At 49.6% G+C, this 19,062-nt stretch overlaps 1 protein-coding gene across 16 annotated transcripts in view; it reads right to left on the bottom strand.

Moving 5' to 3' along the window:
* Positions 1–19,062, bottom strand: part of Atp2b3 (ATPase plasma membrane Ca2+ transporting 3) — a 47,962-nt gene that overhangs the window by 16,923 nt on the left and 11,977 nt on the right. For 13 of the 16 annotated variants that reach the window (XM_027921746.2, XM_027921747.2, XM_071606802.1 and 10 more), the window contains 12 exons: positions 18,605–18,769; positions 17,769–17,983; positions 16,865–17,107; positions 16,104–16,345; positions 11,088–11,322; positions 7,472–7,651; positions 7,261–7,348; positions 6,695–6,801; positions 5,305–5,496; positions 3,067–3,280; positions 2,561–2,772; positions 1,125–1,232 (listed from right to left, as the gene is read on the bottom strand). In XM_027921746.2, the coding sequence (XP_027777547.2) occupies positions 1,125–1,232; positions 2,561–2,772; positions 3,067–3,280; positions 5,305–5,496; positions 6,695–6,801; positions 7,261–7,348; positions 7,472–7,651; positions 11,088–11,322; positions 16,104–16,345; positions 16,865–17,107; positions 17,769–17,983; positions 18,605–18,769 (2,201 nt within the window). The remainder of the gene's footprint in view (positions 1–1,124; positions 1,233–2,560; positions 2,773–3,066; positions 3,281–5,304; positions 5,497–6,694; positions 6,802–7,260; positions 7,349–7,471; positions 7,652–11,087; positions 11,323–16,103; positions 16,346–16,864; positions 17,108–17,768; positions 17,984–18,604; positions 18,770–19,062) is intronic. The other 3 variants (XM_071606803.1, XM_071606807.1, XM_071606809.1) reach the window with 2 other exon arrangements.

Below are 19,062 nucleotides of genomic sequence, written 5' to 3'. Positions count from 1 at the left end.
GCCTCTGCAGCAACTGCAGGAGCCCCTCTGGCTGGCTTGGGGTGATGCCAATGGATCAAGAAACAAAATCCAGAGTACTATGGACTAAACTGTGTCCCCCAACTTCATATGTTGAATCCCTAGCCGCCGCTCCCCCTCCGCAAGTACATGATACTTGGAGGAAGGAGATTAAATTAAATGATACCAAAGAGCTCCAGCTTTTTCTCTTGGCCCTGTGAGCATGCAGTGAGAAAGCAGCTGGCCACAAGCTAGGAAAAGACCCTCACTGGAAACAAAATTGGCTGGAACCTTGATCTTGGACTTTCATCCCCCAGAGCTATGAGAAGATAAACATCTGTAATTTAAGCTGTCTGTTTGATATTCTGTTATGGCGGCCTGAGCTGACTAAGACGCAGAGAGAGGTGGATCCTGCACTCAGCTTCCTGTGCCAGTGTTCCGGAACTCCAGAGAAATGCTTTTTGAGATCTCTTGTGCATCCATGGCAGGAGGAGCTCACTCTTGCCACCCAGGCTGAGGCTTCCTGATCTAATCACTGTGTGGTTCTCACATTTTCCCCCAGATCAAAATGCTTCCTAAGTTTTCTCAAGAACTTCTCTTTGCCCTGCAGATTATTTATTAGGGTATTGTTTAATTTCAAATATGTGGCATTTTCCAAGCCACCCAGTTAATTTTGTGTGTGTGTGTGTGTGTGTGTGTGTGTGTGTGTGTGTTTTCTGGGGATGGAACCCGGTGCTTTATGCATGCTAAGAAAGCACTCTACCACCAAGCTATGCCCCAGCTTCCAAGCCACCCAGGCTTAAGGGGCAATTTTTGGTTACTATCACAGAAAGTGGAACAATGGGTTGTTTCCTGGGTCCTGGGACATCCCAGCCATGATCCTTTGCTGCTGATGCCATCACTTGAGGCCTTGCCTCTTAGTCATGGTATGTCACAGGCCTGAGCCTACTGTGCTGAGCTCCCCACATGAACATGTCATGCAAGTACTTTCCCAGGCACAAGCTCTGAGGCTCTGGAGCAGGTAGTTGGGTCGGTGGGACCCTAGGCCAGCCTGGACTGCTGGCATCACTGGTGCCATCAGCAGAGCCAAATGGAAGAGTGAGAAAGCTGACTAGGAAGACACTCACCTGTCCCCAGACCAGCTCCCCAACACCAACAAACAGGCACCAGAGCCACTGCTCTGTGGACAGAGGGGAGCAGCTGAAGGGCTTCCCGCCAAACTGGACGATGACAATCTGCAGAAGGGGGATGGGAAGGGGTGGGTCCAACAGCAGTGGACCACTGGTACATATCCCAGCTGCCCTTCATGTACCCCAGCCCTTGACCTGTCTTGCCTACCAGGATGGCCTTTCTTGAGAGCCAGGCCATCCTGGTCAGAGTCAGAGGACTGTTGACTCCTGCAGGCAGACCAGCTGCACCCTGGGAGAGGGCCTTACTTTCCTTTGCTGGGGCTCTTTCCCTACCTTTTTGCCTCAACAAATGTGTGAAGGTGAATTCACAGACTGGTTGACTACAGGGCCAAGGTTTACATGATGCGCCAGCATGTAGCTTTACATACCACCCCCACATCCTCTCTGGGGGCTATGTACCCACTGACTCCAGCTTCTGGATGAGGCTCAGCTGATGCTTTAATACCTAGTCCACATGCACATGCCAGACGCCCTTGGGCTGGGTAACCCATAACATGAAGGTTACTTTGATTTGGCTTCCTGTCTCCCTCTCCCTCTCCACCTCAGAGAGCTCCTATTCCCAGGGGCAAGCTCTTCAAGAAGTACAAACCAACCAATCCAGAGCCCATTCCTGAACTCCCTCCCAGGGCAGTGTCTGACAACCCAGACAGCCCCCATGCCCCAGAGTGGGCTAAAATGATTCACACCAGCCACTCCTAAGCCTGTGGATCTTGTTTTGCCCATTCTGTCTTGGAGAAGCCACAATAAAGGTCTTTGTCCATGGCTCTCTCTCTCTCTCTGCCTTCTGACTGACACTTCTGAGTGGCCTCTGTGGTGTGGCCTCTGTAGTGTGGCATGCCTTCTGCTTGGGATCTGTGAGCACTGAATAATTATGAATAAAAGATAATTATCTTTTGACGGCAACCATCTTCCAATTTGTGAGCCTTACTGTAGCTCAAGTTTTCCTTGAAGACAGTGTATTTTAGAACATTCAGCCCCTGCTGGGGACCTGAGATGTCCAACTTGTCCATTGCACAGTGGCACGTAAAGTTCAGCACATCAACTTTGGGCACAGCTGGCATCTCCAAAAGAACCTTCTGGAGTTCCAGTAGCCTCAAACCAAGGAATTAGATGTCAGAAATAGGAATGGTAGACTGGAAGGGAGTCAGGGAAGGCTACTTCTGCCATAGGTGAGAAAAGTCGGTTCTGATTCAGGTCCACTAAACCCCTCTCTGGCACAGTAAGGTATGGGTAAGAGGAAAACCAAGATGGTCCAGACTGGTTTTGTGACTGGAGGCAGGAAGGCCAGGACCAGGGGAGTCCTAGGGCCTTGAAGCCCTCTATCTCCACCCCTCAAAAGCAGCACAGAATAAATGTGGAACTGCCCCTTCTACCTGAATTCCAAAGGTACCCAGGACAATGGTGCAGAAGATGGGGTTGCTGAAGATGCCATCAAAGACGTTCCTTTCGCCGTGGATCTTGCGGGCATTGATCTCATTGAAGAGCTGCATCATGACGAAGGTGTTAAAGATAATGGTGTAGTGCTCTGAGGGCGGGGAGTGCAGAGGTGCATTCCTCCCACTGTCGATGTCAAAGAAGAGCTCCCCTGGAGGGAGGAGAGAGGCAGGGCTGAGGATGTGGCTGTGTGTGTGGGTGCTCCCTGCATCAGTCACCTCTGGTCTTTACCACCTCAACCCTGGGGATGTCCAGTGGGAGACCTACAATGAGGGCTGGCAGGGAGATGAGGGCCAAGGGTGTGGAGCAGGCCTGCTCTACCCTGTGCTGGGCTGGGGATCCAGATGACATGTGCCAGACAGCACCCAAGCATGAGGGGAAGCCACAGTGTAGTGAATGCCTTGCACACACCAGCTGCAATGTGTGCACTCTGGGGCCAACCTACCGACAAAGAGCAGGGTGAAGATGATGGTGAGCTGATAGACCGCATGGCCTAGGATATTCTTCATCATGGTGCGAGAGATGAGGGGCTTGTCCCGACCATAAGGCTTCCGCAGCAGCAGTGACTCTGTGGGAGGCTCCGTTGCCAGGGCCAGAGAAGCAAACGTGTCCATGATCAAGTTCACCCACAACATCTGCACAGCTTTGAGAGGAGAGTCCTGTGGAGAAGGGATGGTCACCCTTCTGTAAGCAGGCTGCCCAGTTTCCCAACTGGGGACAGCCTGGGGTGGAAAAACCTGTAGCTCTTAGGAAGGAACTCAGCTTGCGGTCAATGCCATCAGAATTTCATTCCCATAAACATATAATGTCTGCAGCCCTAGGTGTCCTTTATGTTAGCAGGGGTTTACTGCTAGGCTTCTAGTTTCTGCCCATCTCCTTCTGTTGCCTGCTGGCAGTGATCTAGAAGGTGTGAAAGGTCCAGCCAGTTATCCCAGGCTAAAAAAAATAGTCCAGTGAAAGGGGGCTAGCTTTGGGGCCACAGAAGGATGGACACTCTTTCAGTCTCCTATTCCCAAGGGGCAGGAAGAGGCCAGAACTCTGATCTGACTTGCCTTGTCATCCCCTAAATCGTTCTTTAAAAATTGGCTTCAAGGCGTCATATGGTTTCCCATGATCATATGATCACAAGGTTTCATATGATTTAATTCATTTGACATTTCCAGAACTGACATCGTCACAGAGAGAGCACCTTAGGGGAGCTGTAGGTTGGGGAAGGGAGTGCAGTGTCTGCTAATGGGTATGGGGTTTCCTTTTGGGGTGATCAGACTATTCTGGGAGTACATAGTGATGATAGTTTTACAACGTTGTGAATATAATAAAAACCACTGAATTGAACACTTTAAAATTATTATTATGGGGAAGTTTGTGTCATGTGATTTAGATCCCAAAAATCTTTGAAAGGACCAACTTGATCAGCAAATAATTTAACTACCTGTTGACAATAAGCTTTGACATCGCTAATAGGGAACAAATCAATTCTGAATTGTCACTGATAGGGAAAATGGGACAATGAGAAAGGGGAGGAGATTCCACCAAGGGAGAAACTTGGAGTTCCCCAGAAGAATGGTACAAATATGTCCACACAGAAACTTGCACATGAATATTCCTAGTAGTACCAGTTATGATATCCAAAATGTAGAAACCACCCTGTGGGAGACCAACCTTACACGTGATTGAGTTACACTCCCCAGCTGGGTGCTGAGGCGCTCAGTCACAGAAATGTGGCAGAGCTTCCCCCACCCTTCTTGGGTTAGAGGGTCGGTGTCTTGTGCATGGGTGTGTCTTGCTACAGCCCCATGGGTGAAGCTATGCTCACCTGTTCCTTTGTAATATAACCCCTTGCCCTGTTTAGGATAGAATCTTCCATGGAAGTGCGTTGTGTGTGTCCCCTCCTCTTACTGTGCCCTTGGGTGTGGCCTACCCAGGTGTCAGTCAACCTGCTGACAGTGGACATCATGAAGATAGACTCAGCCCCCTGAAACCTGACCCCTTGCCTCATTTGAATAGCTTCTCCTCAATAAAAGGGGTCAGCGTGTGCTCTCGCTCTCTCTCTTTCTGCGGACCCTTAAGGTCAGAGGAGCCATCACAGCAACCCCCCCAAAAAAAGATATTTGTGTCTCTTGTGTGGTTATTTTGCACAGCCCAGTTAACCCAGTTCAACTGGAGTGACCCCTGAGCCTGTTAGTCATGAGAACAGAAACCCGGCACCACCAAATAGTCCACTGGCTGATGAATGAGCAACACAATGTGGCATATGTACACAGATGGTATTATGAAATACTATTCAGGTATAAAAAGGAATGATGTACTGACTATAACATGGGTGAATCTTGAAAAAATTGTGCTCAGTGAGATGTTACAAACAAAGGCCATATAGTATTAGGTAGCACTGATCTGGTGATTTCCAGGGGTGTGATAGGGAGTGACTGTATTGGGTATAGGGTTTCCTTTGGGACTGATGAACATACTATGGAACCAGATACAAGTGATGGTTGCATAACATGGTAATCGTACTAGAAAATCTACTGAAATGGTGAATTTGGGGGTACGTGAATTTGATTTCAATTAAAAAGAATCTGCAGCAAATAAAAAAAAATACTTGCTTTCCACCTGGCCTTTAAGCCTGAGCTTTTCAGCCTGAGCCTCTGCCCTCAGAAAGCTTCCACAGGATTGTGCTGCCCACCTGAGTGATGCAGGCGCCTGTGAAGGCCACAATCACAGCCACAACGTTGACTGTCAGCTGGAACTGCAAAAACTTGGAGATGCTGTCATAGACGTTGCGGCCCCACATGACTGCCTTGACAATGCTGGTGAAGTTGTCATCGGTCAGGATGATGTCAGAGGCCTCCTTGGCCACGTCAGTTCCTGCAATCCCCTGGGGGATGGCACACAAACACAGAATCCATGAGTGTCCAAACTAGAGTGCTCATGGAGTCCATCCCTCAGCCCCCTTTGACCACCGAGCCCTTGTGGGCTGGTTTTCTGTCTTGCACTTCCAGATGATGTTCGCCCAGCTAGGAACAGCACTCGTTTTAATCCATTATGATTTGTGCTATAAACATACTCTGAGAGTCATTGCCTGCCACAGTACAGGGAGTTTGCTCCTAAACTCAGAGGATGCTGATGACAGGGTCACTCACCAGCTTTCTGTTTGCTTTAGTGCTCTAGAGAAACTGATTATCTAAGTAGGCCCTGGGGGTCCTGGATTGAACAGTGGGTCCTTGCTTCTCCAGTACAGAATGCAGATGTGGCTATACCTGTGCAAACCTGCCCAGCCCTCACTTGTTCCACCTCAGGCCTGGCCCTGTGAGACCTGCTGTCAGAAAGCTCAGTTTGGTCTTCCCTCCAGGTCTGGGGCCCCAGAGGGGGTGGACTGGGCCCCTGGTGGGCTGCATTGAATGTGGGCTGAGTTGAGGGTGCTCCTTTCTGCTAGAGTAGGGATAGGGCTTGCCAGGCTTCTGCCCTCAGTGGCCAAGCCCGGAGCCCTGTGTGTAGTACCTCCAGGCTCCTTGCTCAGTGGGCCTGGGGTTTGAAGGGAAGAACCACCTCTATGTAAGCAACAGGAAAGCAGCACAGAGGGAGACCCCACTAGGGACTCTTAATCACAAGTATAGAAAATAATTCAATTCTACTAGAAAGTCATAGAAATGAGAAGGTAACTTTTAGGCATTTGTCAATCAAATCCTCCCTACTCCCTACATGCATCCATATTTGCAATTTAGAAAGTGTATGATTTAGAAATATGGTCCAGGAGTCCACTTAAAGTGGACCAGGAGCAGGCAATGGCAGGCAGGGCCCATCACTGATGAGCCCCTGCTGCCTACTCCCCTTCTCAGTGATGCCCCACTTCACTGCAGATGTCATCATGTCAAATGTCTTTAAACAAACCACAAGAAACTGAGACCCAAGGGAGGCAGAGCTCATATAGGCCCAAGTGCCAGGATGTGAGAGAACTTTCTATCCTACTGTAACCTGCCCTAACACAGTGCACAGTTACTCTAGTGCACAGTTACTGTCTGCGAGACTCAAGGTCTCATCTGTTGAGGTGACTGGCCTGGCCTTGGGTGACTTACCATGGCAAAGCCCACATCTGCCTTCTTGAGGGCTGGCCCATCGTTGGTGCCATCTCCAGTCACTGCCACCACCTGCCGCTGCTCACCAGTAGTGCTGTCGATGATCCCTGGAACACAGAATGGGGCAGGGCAGGGCCAGTGCCATCTGTAGATATGGAGACACCATGTCCCCCTGGAGCCCTGCCAAGGCGTCTGTGGGGCAGGCTGTCCTTGTGCTCCTGGGCACCTGTGGGTCAAGTCCCTCTCTTCCCACTCTGGCCCATCAGGCAGTGGTGAGGGGGGTGTCATTTGGTAGAAGAGAGGGAGCCGGCGCTGCGTGATTTGGGTTAATGTCTTCCTCCCGTGGATCTCAATTTCTTGATCTGCTCCAGTAAGGAGACCGCCTCTGTGGGCTCCTCCTGCTTGGGTATTTTCTATACACAAGTTTCTAGAAGCAGGATCCTGGCTTCATAAGCAGGCCCTGGAGACCCACATGGGAACATGACTTGAGGTGTTCATGAGCAGATGATAGGACATGCCTGGGCACCCATGCTGCCCCCAGGAAGGGGCTGAGTGAGCTCGTTTACCTTTGACTAGAGTGTGCTTGTCGGTGGGAGACGACCTGGCGAGCACCCTCAGCTTGGGCCACACCTTGTCCAGCCGCTCTTGTTCTATCTGGGGGAAGCACATGATACTACACAGGTAAGATGGGTGCAGGGCTAGTGGAGGGACTGAAAAGGGCAGGGAAGGAAGGTCATAGAAGCAGTCAAAACTGGGACTAAGGTGGCAGGGAGCTACCTCGCCTTTCTCGTTGCGGATCCTCCTGTTGAACTCCTTCCCTTCCAAGCACAGGAAGTCCTCTCCTGGTTGGATGATGCCACACTTGGCTGCAATGGCCCGGGCCGTATTGATGTTGTCTCCAGTCACCATGCGAACTGTGATGCCTGCACGCTGGCATTTGCGGATAGCTTCAGGGACCTGCAAGAGACAAGAAGAGAAAGCAAAGCCAGTAAGGCAAAACTTATTTCGTGTCTGGGCTGTGCTGGGTCTAACATCCAGAGCTAGTAGTTAAGCCAAACCTGTGTACCCAGGCAAGGTGTCTGTGGAGGGTGGGCCCAGAGAAGGCATAGAGAACAGCCCATGGTAGGCGGGTGCCTCCCTCAATCCTCAGCCTACCTACGCCAGGGACCAGCAATGACTTAGATCCAGGCCCTGGTGGTGTGAGCAGGGCTGGGAGAAGCCATTGGAATCTTTCATGCTGTGCAGCAACACCATCCTATTCATGTCTGGAAGGGGTACCAGGGTGGCCATAAGATTTACCCAGCTGTTAACCTCATTTTCCAGCTGGTAAACTGAGCTCCAGGGCTGCTGAGCAGAACCAGTCCAGGTCACCAGGCAGCAGGTAGGGCAGGGACATTGACTCTAAAGAAAAATAAGAAAGGGGCCTCCCAACCCTGGCTACTTGACTAGCTTTCCTGTGGCTAGCAGTGCCTGCTACAGGCCCATCCTTCTGGGACCCTGACTCAGGGTGAGGACTCAGCGGTCAGCTGACTCTGAAGCAGCCAGAACTGCAACTAAGCTCTGGGCTCCTCTCTTACCGTCTGGGCATTAATCTTTTTCTTAGAGATGTGGGCCTTACATTATCTATTTGCTGGGGGAAATGGAACATTGCTTGGTTATGAAGCATGGATTTCATTTCCAAATATCATATTCAATTCTGGAACAAGGCAAGGAGAAAGAGAACCCCCCTAGCATTGAGTGCAAAACGAGGGTTGAGAGTGGGAAGCCAGGAGACGAGCTAGGAGGTCATGGCATCATTCCAGTGAGAGGAAGATGGAAAGGACATTTCCCAAACCAATGAAGTACTGGCTCTTCAGGCCCTGAGGCTGCAGCAGGGAAGGAAGCAGACAAGATAGGGTCCGACAGATGCACTGGCAGGGAGGGGTGACAGAAAGGAAAAACCATCCAGAGCTTGAGGAATTGAAAGAGGTTAGGCCTAAGCTTGCTAATTTTGCAGTGGGGGTCACTGTGAGCATTGATGGGATAAACATGGATTCCCTGGGACAAACACAGAGTCCAAGGAGGAAAGATGTAAGGATGTGCAGGTGGCCCAGATGTGGCCCAATCCTCTGGTGTAGGGATCCTAGAGTAAGAGTCAGGCTGTGGGGGACTGGGGCAGAGCTGCCTGGGAACAGCCAGAGAGAGTGGGGGCAAGAATAGAGGGGCCCCCATTTCAGGCTGTGACAGAGAAACCTGATGATTCCTGAAGGAAATGGCCTTAAAAGTGACCAGGAAGGTTGAGCATCCCCCTGTGATGTATCCCCTTGATACTTTCTGCTCTTTGAGGACCTTGGCGCGCTCTAGATAAGACCACATGTTACCAGGACACAACTTCCCTCCCAGCAAGGCAATGAGGCAGCTCCTGTCCCTGGAGCATCTGGAAGGCATTCCTCTGCTGCCACCAAGTGGCTGGGACAAACCCGAAAGCTGGGAGCTGCAGACGGAGGCTGGGGCTGCCAGATCCTTCACGCAGTCTTGGGACTCTGAGCCTCCCAACCAGGTGGCAGGAAGGCCCCTCTTTATAAGGTGACCCCCTTCTGATGGGACAGATTTCCCTTGTCATCTGTTCAGTGGCACTCCCTGCTTCCTCCTCAAGGGTGGGCAGCACAGTGGAAGAGCTGTCAGGCTCTGCTCAGTCATTAAGGTGGCACACACCAAGCTTCCTGCAGGCACAGCCCACAGCAGGGTTACCCAAGGCCCATGTGCCTTCCCTCCTGCTATTGGCACCAGGGAGTCACAGGGCCCTCTGTGCTCTCTTCCTGGTTACTACCTGGCTAACCCATTTCCCTGAGAATCTTCATGGCCTTCCCACATGACCTTGTCACTGTGACCTGCCTCCTGGACTATCTAAAGCTACTCTCAAGTCAAAAAGGAGCCATTTCTGATTCCTTGGGCCCCTCTGCCAATGCCAGCCTGGGGTGGCCTCTCCCTAACCTGCTAGGGCACCTACTGAAGGTGGGCCTTTATTATATCCTCACCACAACTTGCCTCTGTTTGACATTTTCTGAGATGAAAACTTACATTAAAATATTTTGCAGCAGGCCTAGGAGCTCACCTTAATGCCAGTTCACACTGGGTTCTTCTTGGAATGCAGGGCTGCTCTATTGATAATGATCCATGGCCACTGGGCATTTTCTTCTGAATTGAGTTTTTTTGGTCCATGGTCCAAAGCATGAAGCTTCTCCTCTCCTGTCACCCCACACCCCACTGCAGCTCCTACAAATATGTTTTCAGGTTTCTGACATGAGATGGCAGCAATAGAGAGGGTCTGTGAAGACAGAAGGCCCTCCCAGACTCTGCCTCTCTCCAGGATCTCCCATTTTTAAATTTTTTTTTTAGTTGTAGATGGACACAATACCTTTATTTTATTTTATTTTATGTGGTGCTGAGGATTGAACCCAGGGCCTCACCCATGCAGGCAAGCATTCTACCACTGAGCCACAATCCTGGCAGGATCTCCTATTTTTAAAGAATAAAAAGCAGCCATCCCATGGAACCTGCTCAGCTCAAGGTCTTTAATGACTTCCCAATGTCAAGGCCATGACTGGGCAAACTCACCCTCTTTTCCTCTGTGCTTGTTTCAGACACATGGCCCTTGAAGTTTCCATTCCCTGTCTGGCCTCTGTTGCAGTGCACACTGTCCTGGTGACGTCACCCATACAATGATGCTCCTGGAATTTCTCTCTAGTCAGGACCTTTGCTGTGAGCTCTCTATTCCTATAGCCACTGACCTACTTGACATTTTCATAAGGATATCCTGAATATCATTTGGATCCAACTAAACCGTTGACTAAGAATGGTCCACCCTGTCCCTCAAACCTGCATCAGTCAGGCTTCCCAGCTCAGTCATCCCTGGCTCCCCGCTCTCCCTCACCATCCCCTTGAGCCTATTGGTTTTGCAGGGGCCTGGGGGTGAGGTTTGAAGATCTCACTGCTGCACTCACTCACCCAGTAGGAGGTGAAGCCTGAGCTATGCCCCAGGGCCAAGCAGGAGGAGGCTTTCTGTGGGCAGCCCAGAACCTCTGTGTGGGTCAAGGGCAAGAGCCTCCAGGAAGGAGATCAAGTGTACTGAGGAGGGTGTGATCTGGGGTGCAATGGCCATGACCCTAGGAGGATCCCAAGTCTCTGCCATTGACCACCTTATCCAGTGTTTCTGCACTTCAGCAGGTGGCTGGTTTGCTCTACCTGTAACTATGCAGTAAGAGGTGTAATAGCTGGGAAGGTGAGGAGAAAGTGGCTCTCGCCATGCATGCTTGTGTTTGAAGTACACCGTGGAGGTTAAGTGTGGGAAAAGGCTGGCCCTCCACTTATCGGACACCTCAGGTCCAGAAAGCAGTTACCAAGGGGTGGCTACCTCAGGCCGAACGGGATCCTCAATGCCCACGACAGCTATGCAGGTGAGGTCACCCACCACCTCATTCTCGTTGTCCCAGTCGGGCTCCTGGCCTGCAGAGAAGTCTCGGTAGGCGATGCAGATGGTACGGAGGCCGTCGCAAGCCATTGGCTCAATGATCTTCTTCACCATGTCATCCCGGTCCCGAGGACGAAAACTTCGGAGTTCACCATTGCTGTTTAAGATGTTGGTGCACCTGGGGCAAGGGGAGGGGTGGTGGAGTGAGGTGGAGACAGGGAGAAAACAAGAGGAAGCAGCACTAGTCACAGTGGAATAGGGTGGGACTTTAGCCAGTGTCCAATGTCCTTATATAGATAGCAGAGGACACAGAGACACACAGACAGGGGAGGAGGCCATGTGACAACAGAGGTAGAGACTGGAGTAATGCAGCTGCAAGCCAAGAAGCATGGAGGATTGTAGCCACCACCTGAATCTGGGAAAGGCAAGCAAGGATTCTCTCTTATAGCTGTCAGAAGGAGCACAGCCCTGCCTATACCTTGACATTGGACTTCTGGCCTCCAGAACTGTTGTTTTAAGCCAGCAGGTTTGGGGTCATTTTTTCCAGCAGCCTCTGGACACACATACATTAGAGTTGGCTGAGAGACCCCCAGTTGGCAGGTGGGAACTCCTGGCTTATGGCAGTTCTCCCATGGACTCCACGGGACAAGGAGGAAGATCATCAGGAAAAACCAAATGCCACAGACTATCAGTTGTAACTACGGAATGGGAAAAGCAGCAATCTCAGTCCAAGCTCTGATGGACCCAGGTGCTTCTCAGAATAGATATGACTGGGAGGATTCAGCTAAAGACAGGTGTGATAGAAAAAGTGAATGGGCTTAGGAGGTAGGTACTACAGGGACACTGATGAAGCAGGAACTGGTTGTCAAGACAGAAGGAAATGATAACAAGAGCTGGCACAGACTGATGTCTTCCTAGGAACATGGATTCACTTATGTCATTCTCACAACACTCCCAGGAAATAAGTTATCAGGGGAAACTGTGGTGGCCATGGAGAGTGGAGGTAATTTGCTCATGTTCACATGGCCAGCAAAGAGTAGAGTCAGGTTTGGACTTCAGGCTCTGCTATAGAATTTGGGTTTTCAGCCACCGTGGCCATCAAAAGAGAAGCCCAGAAAGAGGTCTAGGCCCTGAAGTCCAGCCTCCACTACCAACCCATCAGGGCTTCAGGGAGGATGTGGTTTTTGCCCTGGGTTGCAGTGTCTGTGCCTGGACTATTTGGGGGCTCACCCGGTGATCAGGTCTGCTGAGAACAGTGGGCAGGCTTAGCCTGGGGGTGCAAGAAACCCTAGGCTTCCCAGGGGGGAAGTATGGGAGGATCCAGGTGGGTGGGGCAGAAGGAATGGGGAAAAGAGAGAGGCCAAGGCCAAAGGAAAGTGTATAGACTGAGAAAGGGCAGGGGGAGCAAGGGTGCTTTGACGCAAGGCTGCATGCTCCCTCTTTCTGTTTTGTTAAGCAGCTTTATTCACATACCACACAATTCACCCATTTAAAGTGTACAATTCAATGATTTTTAGTGTATTCATAGATACGTACAAGCATCACTACAGTCAACTTTCAAACATTTTCATCACTTCTAAAAGAAACCCAACAAAAATAACAGTAGCAAAAATAGATAAATTGAACTTTATCATAATCTTAAAACATCATGTGTCTAGGGATACTCTCAATAGTAAAAAGAACTAACACAATGGGAAGAAATATTTATAAATCCGATACCTGATAAGGATCTAATAACCCGAATATATAAAGAACTCTTAAAACTAAGTAATAAGAACACAAACAGACCAACTAAAAAATGGGCAAAGGGCTTCAATAGACATTTCTCTAAAGAAGTCCTAAACTTGTCACTAAACACTTGAACAAATTCTCAACAGCATTAGTCCTTAAGGAAATGCAGATCAAAACCACCATAAGATACCACCTCACATACACTAGGATGACCATAATAATAACAATAAAAGGAGAGAATAACAAATATTTGGAAGGATGAGGAGAAGTTAGAATTCTTCTACTTAGCTACTTGGAACATCAACTTGTGGAGTCAATTTGGAAAAAAAAAACAAAACATAGTTATAATATGACCAGGCATGGCACTCCTAGGTAGACATGATGGTTAATTTTAGTGACAACCTGACTGGATTGCAGGATGCCTAGAAAATTTGTGCCAAGAAGTGGGTCCTCGCTGTGATTACACCTGTCAATGTGGAAGAACATTGAGAATGGGTGGGAGGAGTTTGGAAAGTTTGAAGGAGCAGGCTAGGGAAAGGCCAGAATGCCATAAGCACAGCTTCGTGGGCAATTCTCCTGGGAGCTCAGAGGACCAGAATGCTAAGGAAATGCAGATAGTAAAAACTGTGCTCATAAAGTTTCATATGGAAACAAGGGCTCCACTGGAAATGGTACAGGGGACCATCCTTTTTTATATTATGACAAAGAATTTGGCTGCATTTTGTCTATGTCCTGAGACTCTTTGGGAGGCTGAGTTTCAAGGTGAAAAATTAGTTCATGTGAAGGAGGAAACAGCAAAGCATTCAGGATACAGCATGGGTATTTATTCCTGCATCCTTTTTAGCTAAATTTACTGTGAGAATCAGGAGAAAAGAGGAATAGAGTGGAAAGATTTGCAAAACTTGCTGTTTGGCCAAAAAAGAAGTTAGTGTAAAGTTCCAGCCAAAGAGGGTACTGATGTAGTTGCTAGTGCAACTAAAAAGAAGCCAAGTGGATAATAGGAAAGATGCCTAGAGGGAATTGCAGAAATGGAGTGCCATCTCATGCTTAGAAATGTAGAATTATAAATTGGTTTCAAAGAATTTCCAGGACAGAGTCTTTGGAGAAGAAAGCCCCAAGGTGCCATGCTCACCCAAAAGTGACTAGGGATTTATTTCCCTGGAATTTATTTCTCTGTTTTTAGCCAGAGGCAACTAGAATCATGGTTCAAGTGGGCCCAGATACAGCTCTCACTGGTGCCAGACCTTGGTGTCATCCAGGTGATGCTGGAGTTATGGAGTCATGGAGGCTTCCACCAAGATTTCAAAGGAAAGCCTGGGAGCCAGGCAGGGTGTGGCAGCATTGGCATCCTTGCAGGCAGTCTCTGCCAGAGCAATGATGGAGCCATGAGAATGAAGCTCATGTTGTAAAGGAGACCCCATGAAGTTAGAGGATGCTAGGAATGCTCAGAGGAAATTGCAGACAGCGTGTAAAGCTAGCTCAAGACAGTGGCCTTGTGGGAAGCAGCCAGCAAAGTTATTAGGATGGGATTGACCAAGCCCTTGGGAGCCACATACTAACGTGGTGTGCTTTGGACACCAGACCTGGAGATTTAGGATTTGCCTCCTGGGTTTTGGTCTTACTTTGGTCTAGACCCTCCATATTATTTTCCTATTTTCCCCATCTTGGAACGAGAATGCTTACGCTGTGTCATTGTATCTTGGAAGAATGTAACTTTCTTTTTTAACTGTATAGGGGCTCTTGGCTAAGATTTTGCCCTGAGTCTCAGAGGAGACTTTTTGGACTTGGACTTTTAAGCAAAGTGGGAATAGTTAAGACTCTGGAGATTCATGGAGAAGAATTGAATGCATTTTGTATTGGGAGATGGACATGAGCCACTGGGGGTTAGGGACAGAATGTGTCCCAAAGGCCTATGTGTTAAAAGCTTGGTCCCCAGCTTGGCACTCTTGGGAGGGGTGGGAACTTAGGAAGTAGGGCCTAGTAGGGGGGGGGGTTAAGTCCTTGGGGCATGCCCTTTAAGGGGATTGTGGGACTGTGGTCTCTTCTTTCTCCTTCTCATCCCAGCCATGAAATAAAGTGACTCTTTGCTCCATCACACACACCTGTCATGATGTACTGTCTTGCCACAGCCCCAAAGGCAATGAGGCCAAGTGATCATGAACCCAAACCTCCAGATCTATAAGCCAAAACAAACCTTTTCTCTTTATAAACTGATTTAGCTTAGGGTTTTGTTATTGTAATGGAAAGCTGACTAAAATGGGATATATCTAAAAGAGTTGAAAATGTGAATTCAAGGGCTGGGATTGTGGCTCAGTGGTAGAGCGCTTGCTTAGCATGGGTGGGACCCGGGTTCGATTCTCAGCACCACATAAAAATAAAGGCATTGTGTTGTGTCCATCTACCAAAAAAAAAAAAAAAAAAGAGAGAGAGAGAGAAAGAAAAGATTCTCTCTCTCTCTCTCTCTCTAAAAAAAAATGTGAATTCAAACACAACCTTGTTCACAGCAGCATTATTCACAATAGCCAAAATGTAGAAAAAATCCTAGTGTTTGGCAACAGATGAATGGGTAAACAAAATTGATCTTATACACACAATGAGATATTAGTCAACCATCAAAAAGAAATGAAATTATGATACATGGATGAACCTTGAGGACATTATTCTCAATGAAAGAAGCCAGACACAAAGGCCACAAAGTGCATGATTTCCTTTTTTTCTTTGCAATACTGGGGATTGAACTCAAGAGTGCTCTACCACTGAGCCACATCCCCAGACCTTTTGATTTTTTATTTTGAGACAGGTTCTCACCAAGTTGCCCAGGCTGGCCTAAACTTGCCATCCTTCTGCCTCAGTCTCCTGAATAGCTGGGATTATAGGGTGCACCACTGCACCTGGCTGCAGGATTCCATTTATATGAAATGTTCAAAATAGGCAGAGACAGAAATCAGATCAGTGGTTTCCAGGACTGGTGGGGAGATGGACAGTAGCTGTTTAGTGGGTCAGGGGCTCTTTATGGGGCGATGGAAATGTTTGTGAACTCGAGTAGTAACAGTTGCATGACATTGTGAATGTACTTAATGCCACTGAACTGTATACTTTAAAGAGATGAGAATGGTCAATTTTATATCAGGTCTATTTTGCTACAAAAATAAAACAAGAAATCTTGTATATACCCTTAAACTAGCCCCCAGCCACCCAGCCCCTGGCTCCTTCCTGTTGCCCACTCACTTTTTGAGCAGGATTTCCGAGGCCCCCTTGCTGAAGAGGCGGAAGCCGCCGTCAGGCATGCGGATGACCGTGCTCATGGACTTGCGGACTGAGTTGAAGGTGTACACTTTGTAAAGCTTATCTTCTGGAATCTGCTCCCGCACAGGCTGGAAGTCCCGCTTCAGGTCCAGGACAAAGCCCAGCAGAGCACACTCCGTCTTATTGCCCACTTGGCGTGGGAGAGCGCCTTCCTTCTCTGGAGGCTGCAGGGCGAGGAGAGCCAAGATGGCACCGAGGCCAAGAGCACCCTCCATGCTGCCCCCGGGGCCTGGCTCCTGCCCAGTTGTGGCTACCGTGTTTTAGGGTGTGTTGTCAGGGGAGCAGAGGACTGCTCCCCTGACTATGTGGACTAGATGGGCCATGCCCCAGCTGCAAAGTGACCCCTTGCAGGCAGGATTCTCATCATTCACCAGACTTAGAAGGGTCTTCTAGAAGCTGCAGGCCCCACCCAGTAGCCAGAGCACCCTGTCATGTCAGGGACTGAGAGGAGGGTGAACCCAAAGACTCTGCTCAAAAAAAATTTTTTTTTGGTGATGCTGGGAGTTGAACCTAGGGCCTCATGCATTCTAGGCCTGTGCTCTACCTTTGAGGGGCCTCCAGCCTCTCAGAAGTTCTTAAGGGGGTATAGTCAGCTCTTCAGGATAGCTCATGCCACACCCCAGCCCAGCCCCTTCCCTTGTCCCACAGCAGCTCTGTCAGCCTGCCCTCCTGCTCCAGCTCACTAGTATTTTGGTGGTGTAGGCACTGTTGATGGAGATGGCATGGACCAGGAGGTCAAGGATCTTGGGGGTCAGGGCACTGGGGGCTGGAATCTCTTTGTAGTGGGTATCTCCTAGGTAGGACTGGACCACAGTCATCCGGTTGGTGGTGAGCGTGCCCGTCTTGTCTGAACAGATGGCAGTGGCATTGCCCATGGTCTCACAGGCATCCAGGTGGCGTACCAGGTTGTTGTCCTTCATCATTTTCTGTAAAGGGTATAGATCGGGTGGGGACACTTGTGTTGTTCACTCATCAGGTTAAGGGGAACAAGAAATGGTCAACACAAATATGATGTACTTGTGGTACTAACAGCCCATTGGGAACCCTGATCAGCACTGGGCTATGTGGTGGCTAAACCAAGGGAGCAGGCCTATGAGACAGAAAGACTCTCCTCAAAGAGCTAGCAGTCAGACTTCAGGCAGTCACTCTCCTCAGAGCTCATCTTCTCAGAGGCCCCTCTCAGGTTACCTACTGGCCCTGAGGTTCCCTGATGCCATCCTGACTCTCGCATGCTCTGCCCATAGTCTTCTCATGTCCCAGCGCCTCCCTGTTCCCATCCCCACAAACAGTACTGGTATCTTCACTTCCTAACCCTTCTGGCCTCTCTATTTTTGTGTCCCAGAGATGCTAACCCTCAGGTCTACTTCACCACCCACTTGCTCTCTGGCTTATCTCATTGTGCCCAGGGATCCAGGTGGGGAACGCCCCTGAATACAGCAAGTCCCTCTGTATCAACAGATCTGCAAAGATGCCCCTTGGTCCCCACTCAATGCCTTCCCTCCTCCCCAAGGTGTACCCAACCTCCCCTAGTCCTCAATGCAGCCCAAGTGCTTGCTGAAACCCCACAACTGTAAACACTATTATTACCTTGACAGAGTAAGCCAAGGAGATGGTGACAGCAAGAGGCAGGCCCTCAGGGACAGCCACAACCAACACAGTGACACCGATGATGAAGAACTTCACGAAGTACTGCACATAGACGGGCGTGCACTCTGCCAGCCACACCCGGCCATCCACAACGAAGGTCTCAATCACAAAGTAGAGGACCAGGATGATGACAGTGATGGCAGACATCACCAGCCCTGTCCGGTCATGATAGAGGCCACAGAGGGTTGGGGAGGAAGAGGGCCACCATAGTTGAGAAGGAGAGAGAAAGAGGGAAGAAAAGGTAAGGGACACTGTGGCTGTGGCCAGCTCAAAGCAGATTTGGTTTGAGTTTTGGGATAAACAGCTGGGGGGATGGCTCAGTGGGGGCAGAGAAAGGCCTGTTTGCATAAGAGCTTGAGACGTTCTTTGGTCAAGTCCCCTAAGACATGTGGAAAGGAGAACAGAGAGCCTATGTCCAATGGCATGAGAGGCACAGCTGTAGGGACTGGCTAGGTGTGGCCCACCCTCAGAAGTTAAGAGTTCCAGCCAGTAGGCCCTCGATACTGCTGGCTGCCTTTTGACCATGCCATGGGCAGAGCATGCTGGGTAACAGGTCAGCTTGTGATTTGGGCCTTAGGGAAGGGTTTGGAATCCATGCTTACTGGGGAAAGTTGGGCCAGACCCTGATGGCTCTAGCTGGCCTCTGGCTGCCTGGCCCATACCACCTGCAATATCTCTTCATCCTGACTGTACATGTCATGATTCCATCTCCAGGATCCCAGAGTCCCTTATGCATGACTGGTGGCCCCTGGCCTGCCACCTCTGGCTGTCCCTACCTGCTTTTCCAATCTGCACAGCCAGTTTCGTGAGCTTCCCCTGTAGAACTGACTTCTCCTTCTTGGGCACGTTGGCTTTCTTCTTCTCTCGCTCCTCCATCTCCCCACCCTCTGCGCTCTTCAGGGGCTGCATTTCCATGGCAACTGCCCCATCCTGCTTTTTAGCTGCACACAGAGGAATACCATGGCCAAGGTTAGGGCACAGCCAGGATGAAAGAGCTACAAGGGGCTATCACAGGGGAAGACATGCCATACCATTCAAAATGAAATGGAATTCACTGTGGGTTCTTTTATATAATCCCAAGCTTAACATGGCAAAAGGGAGTCTATTGACCTCCCCCATCTTGCTGCCTAAGGTCAGACCCTCCTAAGGTGGCTGGACAGCTCCAGCACTGTGCTAGGTAGGAGAGAGAAATGGTTCTCTCATGGAAAAGGAGGACAGACACAAGAACAAGGTA

The sequence above is a fragment of the Marmota flaviventris genome, chromosome X, assembly GCF_047511675.1.
Source record: "Marmota flaviventris isolate mMarFla1 chromosome X, mMarFla1.hap1, whole genome shotgun sequence".
In the NCBI taxonomy this organism is placed as follows: Eukaryota; Metazoa; Chordata; class Mammalia; order Rodentia; family Sciuridae; genus Marmota; species Marmota flaviventris.
This window is presented reverse-complemented; position numbering and strand designations above follow the sequence as displayed.